The sequence below is a fragment of the Salvelinus sp. IW2-2015 genome, linkage group LG31 (genome assembly GCF_002910315.2).
Source record: "Salvelinus sp. IW2-2015 linkage group LG31, ASM291031v2, whole genome shotgun sequence".
NCBI classification, from domain to species: domain Eukaryota; kingdom Metazoa; phylum Chordata; class Actinopteri; order Salmoniformes; family Salmonidae; genus Salvelinus; species Salvelinus sp. IW2-2015.
In genome coordinates, this window is record NC_036870.1 from 18,958,913 (window position 1) to 18,978,867 (window position 19,955).

Sequence of the window (19,955 nt, forward strand, 5' to 3'; positions counted from 1 at the left end):
TGTAATAAATCTATTTGGACGAGAAATATCCTATATATTAATGTTATAGTTTGGTATATTTAATTCTGTCTGGATTCCCCCTATACTGACATCTTTGGTTTAATCCGGCTGTATTTCAAGTGTCTGGCCACTCTAAGGAGTTTTGATAAGTGACTGTTCTTGTTTGTCGTTTGTTCATCTCAACTTGTTGTAGAGTCATCCACTGCAAGGTAAATCCCTCAAATATTTCACATTATGAAATGTAATATTTAGGCCTAAATGTTCAACTTTATGAGCTTGGCTAGATTTGGTGACAAGTTTAGCCCTAGTTCTCTTAAATTGTTTGTTGTTTGGCGTAAGAAATGATTTACATAAGTACATTTTTGACAAATATATATTAACATTGGCTAAAGTAACGACGTGAATAGCTGTAATTGCCAATGCCAAGCTGGTTCTGCCCACGGTGCGGTGCTCGCATGGGTTGGCCGGTTTTGGAGATGCCAACCGCCATGGGCTACTGTATAGTGTAGCCACTAGCTATGCATCATTTAAAACCGCTTTATAAACATTATTTGTGACATGATAGTGTCCACAGTCCTCCAAAGACATAATAGCCAACTGGAGAACGAGACTGGCATATTTGGGTATATTTGGAATTCGATAGTCTGTCATAACACGCAGTTCTGTCTGCACGTGCACAGATTATCAGTGATCCAAGAATAACGATGGAGGTGACCGCTCAGCACCCGCTGCCGCTGAACTCTTTGGAGGGCATTAAAGCGGCTATAGGAGAGGATCTTCATTTGAGCCAGTTTGCTACAGCAGCAAAATAATCCTGCAGCAACGGGAAATGTGAATTATTATGTGGATTATGATTAATGAACATTTATGTAGTTGATACATGTTTCTTAAGGAAAAATCAAGTCTTAAAAATATATAGAACGTTAGTATTTTGAGTGACTAAAATATCACCCATAATATTTTTGGGGATAGAAATGCGATTTTTTTGTAGTAAAATTTCATTTTTTTCTTAAGGCTAACTACCAGGAAATTTGAAAAGACAGTTCATGAGCTCGCCTTGACTAAGGCTTTTCAAAAAGCTTTATGTCAAGAAACGTAAATGCAGTGTTGCAGTCAAATCATCTAAAGCAAATTTGGTGATGGACATAGAAAATGAGGCATTAATGATGTCAATTTTTTATTTATTTATACATCTCTTGTGATACGGTTCTAAGCAGCACTGACGGATGTGTTGACATGACAACTGCATCAGAGTTTTGAGCGACCCTTCCGCGCCTTTTGTTCCATGCTGCCTGAAGTCCTAGCTAGCCAGTAACTTGTTAACAACAGATACAGATAAAAGTGGAGACATAAGTACAGTATATTTGCCATAGATGAATAGTGTAAACTTTCTATTATAATTGCTGACACCCTACAGTCACATTTTGCACCAGTAGAGTAGCGATCTAGTTAAATAAATCACACCCCTCTGCAAACACGCATTCTCCATTATTGGTTACAAGGCTGTACATATTTAAATTAGGTACGATAATATCATGTTTCCATTGATGTATTAAAATGAGAGTTGGGGTGATGTCACCCTATCCCCTTAATAATTATGCCTCCTGAATACAAGTGTTTGACATGGGGTAGGAGACCAGTAACTTTATGATCAAACTTTATCCATGTGAAAGCAATAGTAATTTTTCATCCTTTGGTCATCATACTTTGATCTGGTTTCATCCAAATATCATAAAATCATGTTTTTCATGAAATGTGGACTGTTCATGGCCTTTAAATTTCAAAGTGGAAATTATACGTTTTACACTACAAGTTTTAAATTTACTGCGTTGCAGGAAAGTTCTCCTGCAACAAGGTGATCAAATTAAGATCCTACATCTGTATTGTTGTCCACTATAATGAGAGCCGGTGGCCAGATAGGGCGCAGGCATTCATTCATTCATGGAAGTGAAGTCTCTTTCACTCACACAAAAAGAGGTGCGTTCTTTTATACTGTAGTCTTGAAACTTGAAACTAGTCGCGTTTTGTTATCACCCTCTAGTATGAGCACACACTTTCTGTAATTCATATCAGACAGACTGAGCTCCACCGAGGCTGTTGAGTCTCCCCGTCACCATTCTCTGGCCACTGTTGCCTGCTTCCAGGAATTGTATTTATTTTGGGCATTGAATGTCAGTTGGACAGACCTACAAAGCCTGTGTTTGTGCGTCCGTGCGTGTTGGTGACAGGCAGCCTGCTGTGTTTGTGTGTGTTTGTGTGTGTTGGTGGCGGGGGAAGGGGTCTGTGTAACATGGCACTGGTATGTGACAATGCACATGGCTTGACATGTGAAATCATAAGGGGAGTTGTTGTTGAGAATACTGATTGTGACTGACCATATAAAGCTGTGGTTATGAAACTGGTCAGAGATGTTACACAAGTGCAGCCTTCCACATCAAATTGGTTCTCTGTCATGGAGTCTATGGAGGTCAGAAGAAGTCCACTGACAGAGGAAGAGTCTCTCGTGACCAACCATTATGCTGAGATTTGGCTCTAGGTGCCTAAATGAAGAGTTAGTAATATTGTGAAAAGGGGGTTGATTTTCCCCATTTTCTTGTGTAATAAGAAATGTAATAGTGTAATAAGCCTTTTCACAGACAACCTGGTTGTGAAAAGGAACATTATTCAGATTGATTGTCTCATCACAGAAAATGTCAGATTTTCTTCTCCTTTTCACAATTTTACCTCGAAGGTGATGCATAACTCTATCTCCTCCTTGCAGAGGTCTACGTGGAGGTTAAAATCAGGTGAGTCCTGTTTACAACATCTAAAACACTGATAATTGCTGTGGGATCACTACCATCATCCCCCAGGGCAGACTACTGGTGCTTAGCCCAGCTCACTGTGCTCTCTCCGGGGGCAAAAAGACTAAAACTGTGGTTATTGTCAGGTGCTCTTTAGAGGTCTTAGAGGTACAGAGTACACAGTGTGCACAGAGCTATAGGGAGACAAGAGGCTCACTCTAACCTAACTAACCCTAACCACCAAATATGATTTGTTGGTAACACTTGCACCTACAGCTAAAATAATGCTTTATAGATTATAATAAGCATGTATGAGCCTTTATAATGTCTTAACACTTAAGCTGCCGGGCCTTGCTTCCGCCCTTTTTGCGCCAATGAGAAGCCATTTTGACTGCAACATTCTAAGTCTAATAAATACATTTTATATGCTGTCAGAAAAATAGTAAGTGTTTTGGAAACCTCATAATTGTCTCTTTATGATACAATATAGAAATCCTAGTGGTTAGAGCGTTGGGCCAGTAACCGAAAGGTTGCTAAATTTAATCCCCGAGCTGACAATGTAAAAATCTGTCGTTTTGCCCCTGAACAAGGCAGTTAACCCACAGTTCCCCGGTAGGCCGTCATTGTAAATAAGACTTTGTTCTTAACTGACTTGCCTAGTTAAATAACAAAATAAAAAAGTGACTTTGTAAAAGGACTTGAAAGTCACTTCCTCTTAAACTGCTTAATACACAAATTATGTTCATCATATCAAAATTCTAACAACATACGTGTGTTAAATAGATGTAGAAAAAGTCAAGGACGGAGGGTGGCATGACTTGTCAAATGTGACCGACCGCCTTGATTCGGTCTTATGTAGCAAAATTTGAAATTGTTTTTTTTACATTGGATAAAAGTAGAGACTCAGGGCTACAAATTGTATATCATACACTGCATTTGAGGAACAATGGGAAAGAAATTCTGCTTTGAAAGTTGATCAACTTGTAACCTCACTTTTGAGAAAATGGCCTTTAAATGTATTGGTACCTACTGGAGATCCCTTTGTCTACACCATTCAGCATTGTTCACACCCTCTTAAGCTTCAGCCACACCCATCTCTTTAAGGGTTGATCTGAGCGTTCTGTCCTAACAAAGTCAAGCACCCAAGCTAACCGGCTAATGTTGGTTGGCTAGCTTGCTAGCTACTTCCAGACACAAATGAGAGAACGGCTCACTGACCATTTTACTCGCCCTAGCAGAACTCGTTAGGCTGTTTTTATGTTATCCAGAGCGTTGGTGACTGCTACTGTGCTCCTGGCAACAATTTTTTTAAATTGCCAGCATTTGACAATGTAAAAATCTGTCGTTTTGCCCCTGAACAAGGCAGTGCTCCTGGCAACAATTTTTTTAAATTGCCAGCATTTGACACCGGCCATATTCAACGGGTGTTGAGTGGTCAAGATTTTGTCAGTTATTCTGCGCTCTGGCACACTCTGAAATCGGCGTAGATAGCCAGAGCGAATTTACCACATGTCTATCAACAGTTGTCGCAGTGACATTCTATTGAAATGGTTTAATGGATTATTTTGTTAAGACATGTCGCTAGCTAGGTAAACAATGAACGATAATCCCAACTCATGACAACTCATGACTACTACCCTGCATGAATCTGCAGGTAGCTAACCAACCAAGTTCAATGTTAGCTAGTTAACATTAGGCTATAACTAGCAAAGCAAATGGCTCTGAGATACGAATAATATCATACATGCAAAGTTAGCTAGCGAGCCAGCCAGATAGCGTTAGTTATCTAGCTAACAGTACACTTTAACTTGAAATGAAATTTACTTTCTGTTAAAATTTGAAACGTGTAATATCTGAAAATGTAGCTGAAATCGGAGTAGATAGACGTAGCTGGTAAATTTGATCTGGCTATCAGCAGTTGTTGCAGTGACATTATATTGAAATGGATACTTGCATAGTGGAGTCTTTTAAGCTATGTAGCTAGCTAGCTAATGGTAGCTAACACTGTTCTGTACACATTATGCGTACCGCGGCATTCAAACAAGGCTGTGACGAAAACGAATGGGACTGTAGCGACAGTGTTGGCATCAAAATCCGGGGTGTAAACTGTTTCTATTCAAGCGTTGATTGACATGGTAATGGACAATAATATTCAAGAAAAGTTGGGAGAAACGGACCCCTCTGACGCTGTACGATAATTTGTGATGTATCACAACGTAACACATGTGTGCCGTACAGAATCCGTCTGCCAGGGGTAGCGCTTCTCTCTCAGATTAAAAACAAGAAAGAGACCATGCCAGCCATCATGACTCTCAAAATCCGCGACAGCTGCAGTTTACTTGTGAAGATAACTGTAGCGCTGCCCTAAAAACCAGGTGGAGCTCCATTGCCCTCTTCAATCATGCAGAGACAGGTAGCATGAAAGTCTGTCATTGATTTTTGCTGGAAAGTGGAGAAATTGTACTTTACAATGGTATTCATATTACAGTTGACCTGGAAGTATTACTTTTTTGTGGTGTTAAAATAAGGTCACATGTACAGAACACTGTCAAGTACAAAAGTTTGTTAGTTATCGTTAGCTAAACCATAATCCCAACTCATGATGTTACTACCCTGCATGAATCTGCATGTAGCTAACCATCCAGGTTAGCTATGTAACATTAGGCTATAACTAGCAAAGTAAATGGCTCTGAGATACGAATAATAAGATCATACACGTAACGTCAGCTAGCGAGTCATGTTATTCAACTGTTACCATGCACCTCCAACAAAGATAGCTCAGATGTGAGTGCCTTTAGAATTTGGAATCAGGATATTTTCTACCTGTGGCCTGCAGAGTTTATATTTGTTGGCTTTATGTAGGCTACTTTTACATATTGGTAATGGCAATAGAAGTTACTAGATTTGTATCATTTTAATTTAGATGACATTTTGATTAACCACATGACATTTCATTTATAAGTCTTCATGTCTCAAAAGCAATGAAACTGTTCCACGAAAATGTGCATATGAGTATCATAACTGGCACGCAGATCAGTAGAAATGGTACGATAACTTGGCACTACAAATGAAAAAGGTTGCCGACCGCTGGTGTAGCCTATACCGGCAACTTCAAGAGCTTAATGGCAGAATCTGTGAAGGCCAGCTGCAGCGGGAGGAGGAGGTTGGAACAGGTTTTTTTCTTCTGGTTAGGCTATATTGATATCTGGCTCCCTCTTTAGTAATTTGTCTTCATTTTTAATCGCAGTGCTTAAAGCATCAGGCAAGCTCAGTAGCCTACATATAGTTGATTTTATTCAAACATATGGTGTTAAAATACAAGTTTAAAAATTTAGACTAATCGATTGGTCGAAAAGAACAGACAACTCTGTTGACCAAGGGGACATCCCTAATGGCATGTCAACCATAGTCAGAAGTTGGCTAAAGAACATCTGGATCTAGGACCAGGTTACTACAGTATGCTCTTTGGAATCTCCTCCAGACAACATGTTTTGGTGTGGTACAGTAGATTATAAGATTCCTTAATCCCTTTGACCCTCTAGTACTGGCCTGTCTCACTGTCTGTCCCAAGGAGGGACACTCAAAGACCCTTCGGCGTCCAATTGTTAGTCTCTCTCATTGGATCAGATGCAGTTAGCTTGTACCAACCGTGCATGTGTCTCCCTGTGATCAGACATGTCCTATTGAGAGAGAGGGAGACTAGTTTGTGCTGTGTGGACGTGGACAAGTGAGTGTGCATACAACCTGTCAAGTTTTAGAACACCTACTCATTCAAGGATTTTCCTTTATTTTTACTATTTTCTACATTGTAGAATAATAGTGAAGACATCAACTATGAAATAAATTATATGAAATCATGTAATAACCAAAAAGGTGTTAAACTAAAATTAGCCTTGATGACAGCTCTTGGCATTCTCTCAACCAGATTCTTGAGGAATGCTTTTCCAATGGTCTTGAAGGAGTTCCCACATATGCTGAGCACTTGTTGGCTGTTTTTCCTTCACGCTGTGGTCCAACTCATCCCAAACCATGTCAATTGGGTTGAGGTCGGGTGATTGTGGAGGCCAGGTCATCTGATGCAGCAGTCCATCACTCTCCTTCTTGGTCAAATAACCCTTACACAGCCTGGAGGTGTGTTTTTGGTCATTGTCCTGTTGGAAAATAAGTGATAGTCCCACTAAGCGCAAACCAGATGGGATGGCGTATCGCTGCAGAATGCTGTGGTAGCCATGCTGGTTAAGTGGGTCATGAATTCTAAATAAATCACCAACAGTGTCACCAGCAAAGCACCATCACACCTCCTCCATGCTTCACGGTGGGAACCACACATGCGGATATCATCCGTTCACCTACTCTGCGTCTCACAAAAACACGGAGGTTGGAAGCAAAAATCTCACATTTGGACTCATCAGACCAAAGGACAGATTTGTCGATTTCTGAAGCTGATAGCTCTAATGAACTTATCCTCTGCAGCAGAGTTAACTCTGGGTCTTTCTTTCCTGTGGTGGTCCTCATGATTGCCAGTTTCATAGCGCTTGATGGTTATTTTTCTTAGCTTATTTGCCCTGTTCTTGCCATAATATGGACTTGGTATTTTACCAAATAGGGCTATCTTCTGTATACCCCCCTACCTTGTCACAACACAACTGATTGGCTCAAACACAAGAAGAAAATAAATTCCACAAATTAACTTTTAACAAGGCACCCCTGTTAATTTGAAATGCATTTTAGTGTCCAAACTTTTGACAGGTGTATAGTACAGGGCACAAGGTTGACAGACCGGACAAGTCTCAGACAGTCACAGAGCATTAAGTGAATTATTTCTCTAACTCACTGTCACTGCTAAGAGGGGCTCACAGCTGGTAAGCATAGAGCTTTCAACTGACATCCTGAAGATTTGCTGAAGGTTTGAGATTTAATGAAGCACTTAACTATTATTTAATTTGTTTGTTAACTATTAGTAAACTGTCACAGTACATTTTTGGGCATATTAACATATGTATAAATAATTTTACCATATGTACAACATATTTATTAAGATATAGCCTAGAAATGATCTTGCAGACCGTTAAATATGGCATGTTGACAGAAACCAAGACACTCTGTTATTAAACGGATGGTAGTGATGTGTGTTGACCATGTTGTATATGGTCTGCTCATTTCCGATTTCTGTATTTGTTTTCCTCAGGACTTTTATGAATACCGGTAAGCAGCAGAAGCCAGTGCTAACAGGCCAGCGGTTCAAGACCAGGAAAAGGGGTGAGTTGCGTTACGACCACAGACGGCTGTCTACGTGCGATGTCAATGCCTAATGTTTACCACGTACAATATGTTGGTAAGACAACATGCATGGTGATAAATTGCAATACCAATATGTTGGCAAGACAACAGACCGTGTTAAGTTGCAATACCAGATAATTGAAACTGTTTCTTAAATCAGCTGCCTCTTTGAGACTGTGTAAAATGTCTTGATTATCTTTGAAGTCTCACCGACAACCAAATTGTCAATGCACACTTGTAGCTCATATTTCTACTATTAAGATCTGCTTCTTGGTAAGGGACCAGCAAAGAGATAGCAGGGTTCTCCTCTACGTTCCTCTTCTTCTCCTGTCTTCTCTCCTCTTCTCCTGTCTTCTCTCCTCTTCTCCTGTCTTCTCTCTTCTTCTCCACACATAAACACAGACTATAAACACTCTTCGCTTCTAGGGTTCTGTTTCATTTCTGTTACAGCAATATATTGCTGTTGTGGCTTGACATTCCCTCTTACACAACACCTACTGTAATCCAGCCTGGCCCCAGAATGGCTCCCAGTCATTAAGATGTCGAAGTTTCTAGAATGTCACAGCATCGGTGTGACCATGTCACACCTAGTCTCAGTGTAAGTGGAGCATGTCACTGTCGCTGACAGCAGTGGAAGGACACAAGGCAGAGCTGAACTAGCCTGGTCCCAGATCTGTTTGTGGTGTCTTGGCAACTTGGCAACATGACATCACAAACAGATCTAGGACCAGGCTATAGCTGAACTTCCTCCCAGTACAGTGGGTGTCGTTATGAACATTACTCACAGAGCAGAAGGACATGTAGTGTTGTAGGAACATTTTGTTCATACTCTGTGAGGCCCCTTGTTGATTCTCTTGATCCGTGTGTTGATACCCAGAGAGCTATTAATGAAGAGGACATCGTTTGGACAATGTGTTCTTTGTGAAAAACACAGAGGATTAATCAGGGAGGCTAACCCTCCCCCAGGCCAAGTAGCAGCTAGTGTCCCATCAAGGCAGTGTCCCTTGTCTTCATCCCACCTTGACTGGGGAAATGAAGAGCTGTCTGTGATGCTTCCAAATGTACCGCTGTAGCTATACAATATGTATTGACTTTTAGCCCTAGAGATCATTCACTAACATGCATACAGCAGCGTTTCCCAACTGGCGGTCCGCGGGCCATTTTATTTGGACCCCAAGCTTTCTGAGCAAAAATGTTTTATTGTTGGACATAAAAGACTGTAAAAACACCAGCAAATCTGCTCCAAGTTATTTCAATTTTGGAAATTTGTTCCAAAGTATTCCCACGCATAATAGATCGTACACAAATGTAAACAAGGTTTGACATGATTTAGTCAAATATTATATCTGTTTGGGCTTCTTACGGTCAATTTGCAATCTACAAATTATTTGTAATTATGTTCCGGTCCCCTGACCATCAGCTCTAAAAAAAAAGTTGAGGATCCCTGACATACGGTATATATTATACATGGTTTACCATACCTTATTTTCTGATGTTATCTGTGTTAGGGTTTGATAGACATTAGTGTACCTACAGTACAACACTGTCCTCCTCTGCCTTGTCCCTCCCCACCCAGATGAAAAGGAGAAGTTTGAGCCCACAGTTTTCAGAGACACAATCGTTCTGGGCCTCAACGAAGCAGGAGGAGACCTCGATGCTGTAGCTAAGTTCCTGGACGTTACCGGTTCCCGACTCGACTACCGTCGCTATGCCGACACCCTCTTCGACATCCTCATCGCGGGGAGCATGCTCGGTGAGTGGAGGAGTGTAGTGAATTTAGCAGGCAGCGCAACCGGGACTCAAACCCAGATCCCAGGACTGTCAGTCCATCTTCTTAGCCATTAAGAGGTCTGCACCGCTTGATGATGTCGCTAGGTGTTATATTAAGGTAGCTACAGTGTTATGGTTATCTGCACGGTGTCAGCTCAGTGGTGGAACATCGTGGTCCTTTGTATCAGTACTGTGCACAGTGTTACTGTCCCCCAGTGTCCATCCATGAACCAGCTGATCGCAGTAACCGGGCTGTCCATTCAGGCAAGGACAAACTTACAAACCGATCACAGCTGGCTTTGTCAGACTATCAGGGTCATTTCCCATTATCAAAGACATCCGGGAGAGACTGTTCTTCAGTAGACTGCAGAAGGCAGGCACCTGCATGAACCCTAGTGGGTACCATATCGCTGGATCAGAAAGGAGAACGTTTGTTAGAACATAAGGCAGGAAAGGAAAATTGTACTCTATGCTAGGCTTTAGAAATGTAATTCATGTCCAAATACACGCTATCTTTCTTGCACACACACATTCACACACACTCATTCACATCCTGACATGTTTAATCTGTGTAGAATTAGTTGCTGTCTGTCTCTGTCCAGCTCATACACACGTGCACACACATGCAAACACACGCAGGACTCTCTGCCAGGCCTGTGTCAGTCTGCATGTCAATCCCCATTAGAGATAACAGGTTTACCCTGGTCCTATAGTCCTATAATAAGACCCTGGCAGGGAGAGACCGAGCAGCACAGAGGGAGACCAGGGATACAGATGTAGGCTCTTAATTTGACTTATTTCGTAACAGCTAAATAATCCTGCAGCAACAGGATTTTACCGTTTATTGCTTGATCGGTAATGTTGCTTGATCGGTTCTAAGGCTATTAGCTGGCCAAAAGAGGCTACAAGAAAAGTGGAACACTGTTAATATAATTGTTAGTGTGGGTTTTCAATAAATTAATCACAAAGCTCATCTGTATTTCCTGCGATGTAGAAAAATTCTCAGCAAAAAGGAGTGATCAGATTAAGATCCTACAGCTGTACCTGGTAATCCACCAAAATAAACCATCCTCTCAGGGAACCAGATTAGCCTTTAGTTTAGCATGGAGGATCAGCTCCTGGTTCACACTTCACACACATGCACTCGTGAAGGCAACGCATTCAGGAATTCAGACGCACACAAAACAGTTTAGTTTGATTGTATTGTTAATCCACAACAGTCCTTAAAAATGGATTCAAAGTCAACAATGATTGTTAAAGCATTAGATACAGGTTGCAGTTTGGACTCTAAGCCCTCAGATACTGTATCCTCAAACAAGAACGGATTAGAACATTGGATCAGGCTGCATCAAGAGCCATCCATTTTACAACTAGATGACAGACATGTTATACATACATGATGTTTTAGTCAGATTTAGCAGACGCTCTTATCCAGAGCGACTTACAATCAGTGTATTCAACTAAACTAGGTAAAAACCACCTTACACAATCATTACAAGTAAAAGCTAGCCGTTAAGACCAGAGATGGGGAAAGGCCCATGTAAACAGGATTTAACCTTTAACCCTTGTGGCTTTCCCTTTTTGTCTGTCTCAGCTCCCGGTGGTACGCGTATTGATGAGGGGGACAAGGCCAAGGTGACAGAACATTGTGTGTTTACCACTGAGGAGAACCATGCCAACCTCCGCCGCTATGCTCAGGTTGGTACACACCACACCACACACACACACACTCTCTCTCTCTCTCTGTCTCACCATTGACTTTGTCACATCCTCAAACGTTAGCCAACATTTCCTACCAAGGCCTGGGGGTGGAGGGGATTTTGGGCTTGAGACACCTGTAGTAAAGTGGTATTAAACCTGCTAATACCCACCAAACCCCTGGGAGTATCCAGTTTGTCAACACTCCACGACTTCCTTTTAATATAATCCTCCTCAATTAAACTCACTCACTCCTGCACCATCTGCTTGTCTGTCTTTCTTTTGCTCTCTCGCCGTCTCTCTCTCGCCGTCTCTCGCCGTCTGTCTCTCGCCGTCTGTCTCTCGCCGTCTCTCCTCCTCCCGTCTGTCTCTCGCCGTCTCTCTCTGTTCTCTCGCCGTCTGTCTCTCGCTTCCTCGCCGTCTGTCTCTCGCCGTCTGTCCTCCTCGCCGTCTCTCTCTCTCGCGTCTGTCTCTGCGTCTGTCTCTCGCCGTCTGGTCTCTCCGCCGTCTGTCTTCTCGCTGTCTGTCTCTCGCCGTCTGTCTCTCGCCGTCTCTCCGCCGTCTGTCTCCCTCGCCGTCTCTCGCCGTTCTGTCTCTCGCCGTCTGTCTCTCGCCGTCTGTCTCTCGCCGTCTGTCTCTCGCCGTCTGTCTCTCGCCGTCTGTCTTCGCCGTCTGTCTCTCGCCGTCTGTCTCTCTCTCTCTCTCGCCGTCTCTCGCCGTCTGTCTCTCGCCGTCTGTCTCTCGCCGTCTGTCTCTCTCGCCGTCTGTCTCTCTCTCTCGCCGTCTCTCGCCGTCTGTCTCTCGCCGTCTGTCTCTCGCCGTCTGTCTCTCTCTCTCGCCGTCTCTCTCAATTCAAGCTGCTTTATTGGCATGAAAAACATTGTCAATATTGCCAAAGCAACAATGTATACAATATACATTGTAATAAAATTATAAACAATAACAAATAATAATATAAAATGGCAGTAAATAATAATACAAAATTAAATACAAAAATAATAACAATAAAATGGTAACAGTTAATAGTAGAATGTAATGTAAAATATATAAACATATAAATATGGAAAATTAAACTAACTAACTTATAACTAAATAACGGTCATCTTCAACCTTACATCAGTACTACAACTACCATCATCATTACCACTACTACCACCACCACCATCACTAAACTGCTATCATTACCATTACCACCCATACCACTACTATTTGGAATGATAAACAACAATAATAATAGTAATAACAATAACAGTAATAATAAGTAAGTTACTGCTTACTATGCAGATGTTATTATTCAGTGTCCCTCAGGCTATGGCAGGCAAATACATATTTGGCTGCAAGAGGAGCCATTGCTCCTTTGCCCATGAGTATTTTTAGTTTTTCCTCTGGGTTTAATAAGTTAAAATTTGGAATAAATGTAATCATTTCTGTGAATAATGAATCTCTTGGTGAGGAATATTTATCACAGTAAAGGAGAAAGTGCATCTCTGTTTCTACCTCCCCTGTCGTGCAGTGACCACATACACGCTCCTCTTTGGGTAGCCATGTCTTATGTCTGCCGGTTTCTATTGCCAATCGGTGGTCACTCAGCCTGTACTTGGTAAGGATCTGTCTCTGCTTCGTATCTCTGACAGAGTAGAGATAATCAGCCAATTCATATTCTCTGTTTAGGGTCAGATAGCAATTTAGTCGGCTTTGGGATTTTGTTTCGTTTTTCCATTGTTGTATATATGAGTCCTTTGATTGGTTCATGATTTTATTTATTGGAATTCTTTCTTTTGAAGCAGTGCTGGTGTCCGACAGAATTCTGCATGTAAGGCTTCAATTGGATGTTTGTCCCACATTTTAAAGTCCAGTTTATTGAGTGGCCCCCAAACCTCACTTCCGTAAAGAGCTATTGGTAGGATTACACTGCCAAATATTTTTGTCCAAATTCTAATTGGGATGTTGTATTTTGAATAATTTCATTTTTATTGCAAACAATGCTCTGCGGGCTTTTTCTTTGAGTGCATTCACTGCCAAGTTAAAGTTTCCCGATGCAGATACGGTCAGACCAAGGTAGGTGTAATTTGTAGTGTGTTCAATTATGGTGTTGTTCAGGGTGAATTTATATTTGTGTTTCTGACATCTGTTTTTTGGGGGGGAAATCATGATTTTCGTTTTTTTGAAATTTACTGCAAGGGCCCAATTTTGGAAATATTGCTCTAGAATATTAATGTTCTGTTGAAGACCTTCTTTGGTTGGTGATAGAAGTACCAAGTCATCAGCATATAACAGGTATTTCACCTCTTGTGTCAAATAGTGTGAGTCCTGGGGCTGGAGAATGGTCCAACATGTCTGCTAATTCATTGATATAAATGTTGAAAAGATTTGGACTCAAACTGCAGCCTCAAACTGCACCTCGACATTGTGAAAATAATTCTGTTCTTTGGTTTTTGATTTTTATTGCACACTTGTTTTCTGTGTACATACATTTTATTAGGTCATACACCTTACCACCAAGCCCACTTTGGAGAATTTTGTAGAATAGCCCTTCGTGCCAAATAGAATCAAATGCTTTTTTAAAGTCAATAAAGCAAGCAAAGATTTTGCTCTCTTTTTTTTTGGTGGACGTGTTTATTAATTAGTGTGTGTAAGGTGTATATATGGTCAGTAGTGTGATGGTTAGGGAGAAAGCCAATTTGACATTTAGTTATTACATTTTTTTCTTGAAGAAAGGTTTGAATTCTTGAATTCAAAAAGCTACAGAAAACCTTTCCCAAGTTACTGTTTACGCAAATTCACCTGTAATTATTGGGGTCTGATTTGTCCACTTTTGTGGATAGGGGAGATGAGCCCCTGGTCCCACACATCAGGGAAGCAGCCAGAAGTTAAAACCACGTTGAACAATTTAAGCACAGCATTTTGCCACTCAGGTGTGCTGTTTTTCAGCATTTCATTTCTGATGTTGTCTAGACCACAAGCCTTCTTTGATTTAATAGATTTGAGCTTTTCATTTAGTTATTGTTGGGTTATTGGGTAATCTAATGGATTTTGGGTGTTTTTAATGACTGATTCAAGGATGTTCAATTTTTCTTTAATTTCTAATTGGTTCTGTTGTAAGTCTTTTCTTGGGATGTTTTTGTATAGATTATCATAATAAGTTTTCCAAATTCCTACACCTTGTATGGCTAATTCTTGTGGCTTTGTTGTGCTTAAATTGTTCCAAATGTCCCAGAACTGATTTTGGTCAATTGCATTTTCAATTTCATCAAGTGTCTTGTTGGTATAATTCAATTTCTTGCGTTTCAGTGTTTGTTTATACTGTTTCAGAGTTTCTCGCCCTTCCTCTCGCTCTCTCGCCGGCGCTCGCCCCCTCGCTCGCCATCCCCCGCCGTCTCGCTCTCGTGCCAGCGCTCGCCATCCCCCGCCGTCTCGCTCGCCATCCCCTGCCGACGCTCGCCCCCCGGTCGCCATTCCCCGCCGTCTCGCTCTCTCGCGCCGGCGCTCGCCCCCTCGCTCGCCATCCCCCGCCGTCTCTCTCTCACCCGCCCGCCGTCTCGCTCGCTGTCTTTCTTTCTCTCTCAATTCAAGGGCTTTATTAGCATGGGAAACATATGTTAACATTGCCAAAGCAAGTGAAGTGAAATAAATAAAAATGTACATTAAACATTACGCTCACAGAAGTTCCAAAAGAATAAAGACATTTCAAATGTCATATTATGACTATATGCAGTGTTGTAACAATGTGCAAATAGTTAAAGTACAAAAGTGAATAAATAAACATAAATATGGGTTGTATTTACAGTGGTGTTTGTTCTTCACTGGTTGTCCTTTTCTTGTAGCAACAGGTCACAAATCTTGCTGCTGTGATGGCACACTGTGGTATTTCACCCAATAGATATGGGAGTTTATCAAAATTGGGCTTGTTGTGAATTCTTTGTGGATCTGTGTAATCTGAGGGAAATATGTGTCTCTATGGTCATACATTTGGCAGGAGGTTAGGAAGTGCAGCTCAGTTTCCACCTCATTTTGTGGGCAATGTGCACATAACTTGTCTTCTCTTGAGAGCCAGGTCTGCCTACGGTGGCCTTTCTCAATAGCAAGGCTATGCTCATGGAGTCGGTACATAGTCAACGTTTTTCTTAAGTTTGGGTCAGTCACAGTGGTCAGGTATTCTGCCACTGTGTTCTCTCTGTTTAGGGCCAAATAGCATTCTAGTTTGCTCTGTCTTTTTGTTAATTCTTTCCAATTTGTCAAGTAATTATCTTTTTGTTTTCTCATGATTTGTTGGGTCTAATTGTGTTGCTGTCCTCGCTCTCTCGCTGTCTCCCTCCCAGCCCTCTGTCTGTGACTAAATCTCATGTCCCTCTGTGCGTCTTTGTGTTTCTCTAGGTTTTTAACAAGCTTATCAGGAGGTACAAGTACCTGCAGAATGCCTTTGAGGAGGAAATCAAAAAGGTAAACTATTCATAGGAAATACTCATGTGAAGTCCCTAACTGATCTACTTCAGTTTTTCATTCTCCTAAGTACTTGTGGTGAGGTCATATCTTAAGGTGTTTAGACATTTTGTATCCTATTGTCTTTAGTTTACATAATTGTCTCGATTGATTAATTGATTTTATCGTGTGTAGCTTTTGCTGTTCCTGAAGGCATTCAGTGAATCAGAGCAAACCAAACTGGCTATGTTGACTGGTATCCTATTGGCTAATGGCACTCTGCCCCCGCCCATCCTCACCAGCCTCTTCAGCGACAATGTTGTCAAGGAAGGTGAGTGTGTGTAGGAGGGGTTTGATTTCTTGAGGCATATATTGATAGCTCTGGTTTTCTTCCAAGTTCTCTTATTCTTGGTATCTTGCAGGTATCTCTGCATCCTTTGCGGTGAAGATGTTCAAGGCATGGATATCTGAGAAAGATGCCAATGCAGTCACCTCAGCCCTGAGGAAGGCTAACCTGGATAAGAAACTCCTGGTAAGAAACCCTTTAGGCAGTTAGCCAAGAGCAGTAATTTCCAACCTGATATTAAAAGAATTCGGGGACTTTGCGAATGGTGGTCCACAAGAGCGTTTGACAGTGATTTGGTAGTCCCCGAAATGGAAAAGGTTGGGAACCACTGGCCTAGAGGTTAGAGAGCCTCTTTTATTGTGCTCCTATTCTATTTCAGCCACAAGAGGAAGCTGTTGTGTCAATTTTTAGGGTTGAAGATCAATGGAAGTTGTTTGAGCCTAGACTTGTTGTTTCTCTAGGAGCTGTTTCCTGCCAGCAAGCAGAACGTGGAGCATTTCTCCAAGTACTTCAATGAGGCGGGGCTGAAGGAGCTTTCAGACTTCATGCGTGTGCAGCAGTCTCAGGGAACACGCAAGGAGCTGCAGAAAGAACTACAGGAGCGCCTTTCTCAGGACTGCCCCATACGAGAGGTACAGTACCAGATGCCATGTCCTGCCGTTGTACTCTTGAACAAGCACCAATATAGCTGCATTGCGCCCCACCCTGTGTTTCCAACCCCTCCTTGGAGTGTGTTTATCTCTGGGTTGGGTTATATAAGCAAAAATAATACATTCCATTCTCCACAAGATGATGGACAGTAAAGAGTTATTATTCTGTGGTTCTAGATGGTGGTGTACGTGAAGGAGGAGATGAAAAGGAGTGCTCTCCAGGAGCAAGCTGTGATTGGTCTGCTGTGGAACATTCTCATGAATGCTGTGGAGTGGAACAAAAAGGAGGAGTTGGTCACCGAGCAAGCCCTCAAACACCTTAAAGTATGTTATCATAACATCAACCATTAATAACATCACTCCTAACCTAACCACTCTATAGCAACATGAGAGCTGGTCACTGGAGGCTCTCAAACACCTCGAACACTAACATCAACCATGAATGAATGACTTTGTTTATGGGGTGTGTATCCTCTCCCTTCCAGCATTATGCCCCCCTGCTAGCAGCGTTCAGCACCCAGGGCCAGTCAGAGCTGGTGCTGCTACTGAGGATCCAGGAGTACTGCTATGACCATATCCACTTCATGAAGTCATTCTCCAAGATAGTGGTTCTCTTCTACAAAGGTCAGCGTTATCTTATACAGAACACTGTTTCACACAATGTCTCTGTAGAAAAATAAAGGGTCTCTTTCATTTGTCTTAGTAGTCAGGTTGCAGTCAATTGCATTTCAATTTAGGAAGTAAACTGAAATTTCAATATCACAGAGCGCATTCAGATTTTGTTACGTCACACCCTTATTCTAAAATGGATTAATTGGATTTTGTTCATCAATCTACACACAATACCCCATAATGACAGTGAAAACAGGTTTTTAGAAATTTTTGCAAATGTAGAATAAAATAAAAATAAAATGTATTCAGACCCTTTGCTATGAGACTCGAAATTGAGCTCAGGTGCATCCTGTTTCCATTGATCATCCTTGAAATGTTTCTACAACTTGATTAGAGTCCACCTGTGGTAAATTCAATTGATTGGACTTGATTTGGAAAGGCATACACCTGTCTATATAAAGTCCCACATTTGACAGTGCATGTCAGAGCAAAAACCAAGCCATGAGGTCAAAGGAATTGTTCGTAGAGCTCCGAGACAGGAGTGTCGGCATAATTCTGGGGATGGGAACCAAAACATTTCTGCGGCGTTGAAGGTCCCAAAGAACAGTGGCCTCCATCATTCTTTAATGGAAGAAGTTTGGAACCACCAAGACTCTTACTAGAGCTGGCCGCCCGGCCAAACTGAGCAATCGGGGGAGAAGTGCCTTGGTCAGGGAGGTGACCAAGAACCCAATGGTCACTCTGGCAGAGCTTTAGAGTTCCTCTGTGGAGATGGTTGTCCTTCTGGAAGATTCTCCCATCTCTGCGGCACTCCACCAATCAGGTTTTCATGATTGAGTGGCCAGGCGGAAGCAACCCTCTGTAAAAGGCACATGACAGCCCGCTTGGAATTTGAAACAAGATTCTCTGGGCTGATGAAACCGACATTTAACTCTTTGGCCTGAATGCCAAGTGTCTGGAGGAAACCTGGAACCATCCCTACGGTAAAGCATGGTGGTGGCGGCATCATGCTGTGGGGATGTTTTTCAACGACAGGGACTGGGAGACTAGTTAGGATGGAAAGTACAGAGATCCTTGATGAAAACCTACTTCAGAGTGCTCAGGACCTCAGACTGGGGCGAAGGTTCACCTTCCAACAGGACAACGACCCTAAGCACACAGCCAAGACAACGCAGGAGTGGCTTTGGGACAAGTCTCTGAATGTCCTTGTGTCCCAGCCAGAGTCCGGACTTGAACCCAATCTAACATCTCTGGAGAGACCTGAAAATAGCTGTGCAGCAACACTCCCCATCCAACCTGACAGAGCTTGAGAGGATCTTCAGAGAGGAATAGGAGAAACTCCCCAAATATAGGTGTGCCAAGCTTGTAGCGTCATACCCAAGAAGACTCGAGGCTGTAATCGCTGCCAAAGGTTGCTTCAACAAAGTACTGAGTAAAGGGTCTGAATACTTATGTAAATGTGATATTTCAGTTTATTTTTAATGCACTAACTTCTCTTTGTGGTGCTATGCTGATTGTTCCTGTTCTGTCTCGTCTCCACCCAGCTGACGTTTTGAGTGAGGAGGCCATTCTGAGGTGGTACAAAGACACTCACACCACCAAAGGTAAAGGTGTCTTTGTCGAGCAGATGAAGAAGTTTGTTGAGTGGCTGCAAAATGCAGAAGAAGGTAACGTTTATATTTAAATAAAGGTTACAGGTAACCTAATCAATAACAATAGAAAACCATTGCATTTTCAGAGAATTATTGTTGAATCAATGAAACTGGACTTAACATTCAATAGGCTTCCTGTTGGGCTGTAATGTGCTCTAAACTGTAATTCCTGTTTTCACCAGTAAGAGGAGCTGTTTAGTTATATCTCCTTGTTTATTTTCCCCTGTAGAGTCTGAGTCTGAGGGAGAGGAGGACTAGAAGACTGACCCAGCAAGGAGTTTGTCTGTAACTCTGAAGTCTGCTGCATCCTGTGGCCTGTATGTCAGTCAGTCCCCATGTTGCGTAGTACATGTTTCAGGTTGTCTTTAAAGCATTCATGCTACCTATTTTAGAAGATTTGCTAGACTTTATTATATTAGTGGGGTTCCTGAGACATTCAAGATAAGGCATTGTGAGAAGTATGAGAATGTGTGCAACATTACTGCAATAAATACGACCTGGAACGCGCCTATCCATAATGTCTGACCGACCAGGGGTCAGACTCAACCTCCTGCTCCAGGCAATCAAAGCACAACCCCCAGCAATAAACCCCCGGACCTCCCAACTCAACTTCAATATCTCTGATATTTTAAATTAAAGATTGGACCTTTAATACAGGTTGAACACATCAGTCAGAGCAGACTCCCTTCACTAACGTTGTTCAGGCATAGAGAGGAAGTCCAGACCTCAATCTGCAGTAGATTGT

General features: G+C 42.0%; 1 protein-coding gene across 3 annotated transcripts; it reads left to right on the forward strand.

Annotated features, from left to right (window-relative positions):
• The first annotated feature begins 125 nt into the window (after positions 1-125).
• LOC111955565 (eIF5-mimic protein 1) lies at positions 126-19,825 on the forward strand. 3 transcript variants are annotated; one of them, XM_023975772.2, is made up of 13 exons: positions 140-209; positions 2,762-2,786; positions 7,972-8,042; positions 9,640-9,816; positions 11,428-11,531; positions 15,906-15,971; positions 16,146-16,281; positions 16,373-16,482; positions 16,758-16,928; positions 17,124-17,270; positions 17,432-17,570; positions 19,103-19,225; positions 19,440-19,825. In XM_023975772.2, exons 3-13 carry the CDS (start codon positions 7,979-7,981, stop codon positions 19,466-19,468), a joined length of 1,266 nt encoding a protein of 421 aa, XP_023831540.1. In that variant the 5' UTR covers positions 140-209; positions 2,762-2,786; positions 7,972-7,978; the 3' UTR covers positions 19,469-19,825. The 3 variants fall into 3 exon arrangements, with proteins under 3 accessions (XP_023831539.1, XP_023831540.1, XP_023831541.1); XM_023975773.2 differs by having other exon boundaries at positions 172-209; positions 2,732-2,786; XM_023975771.2 differs by lacking the exon at positions 2,762-2,786 and having other exon boundaries at positions 126-209.
• Positions 19,826-19,955: the final 130 nt, after the last annotated feature.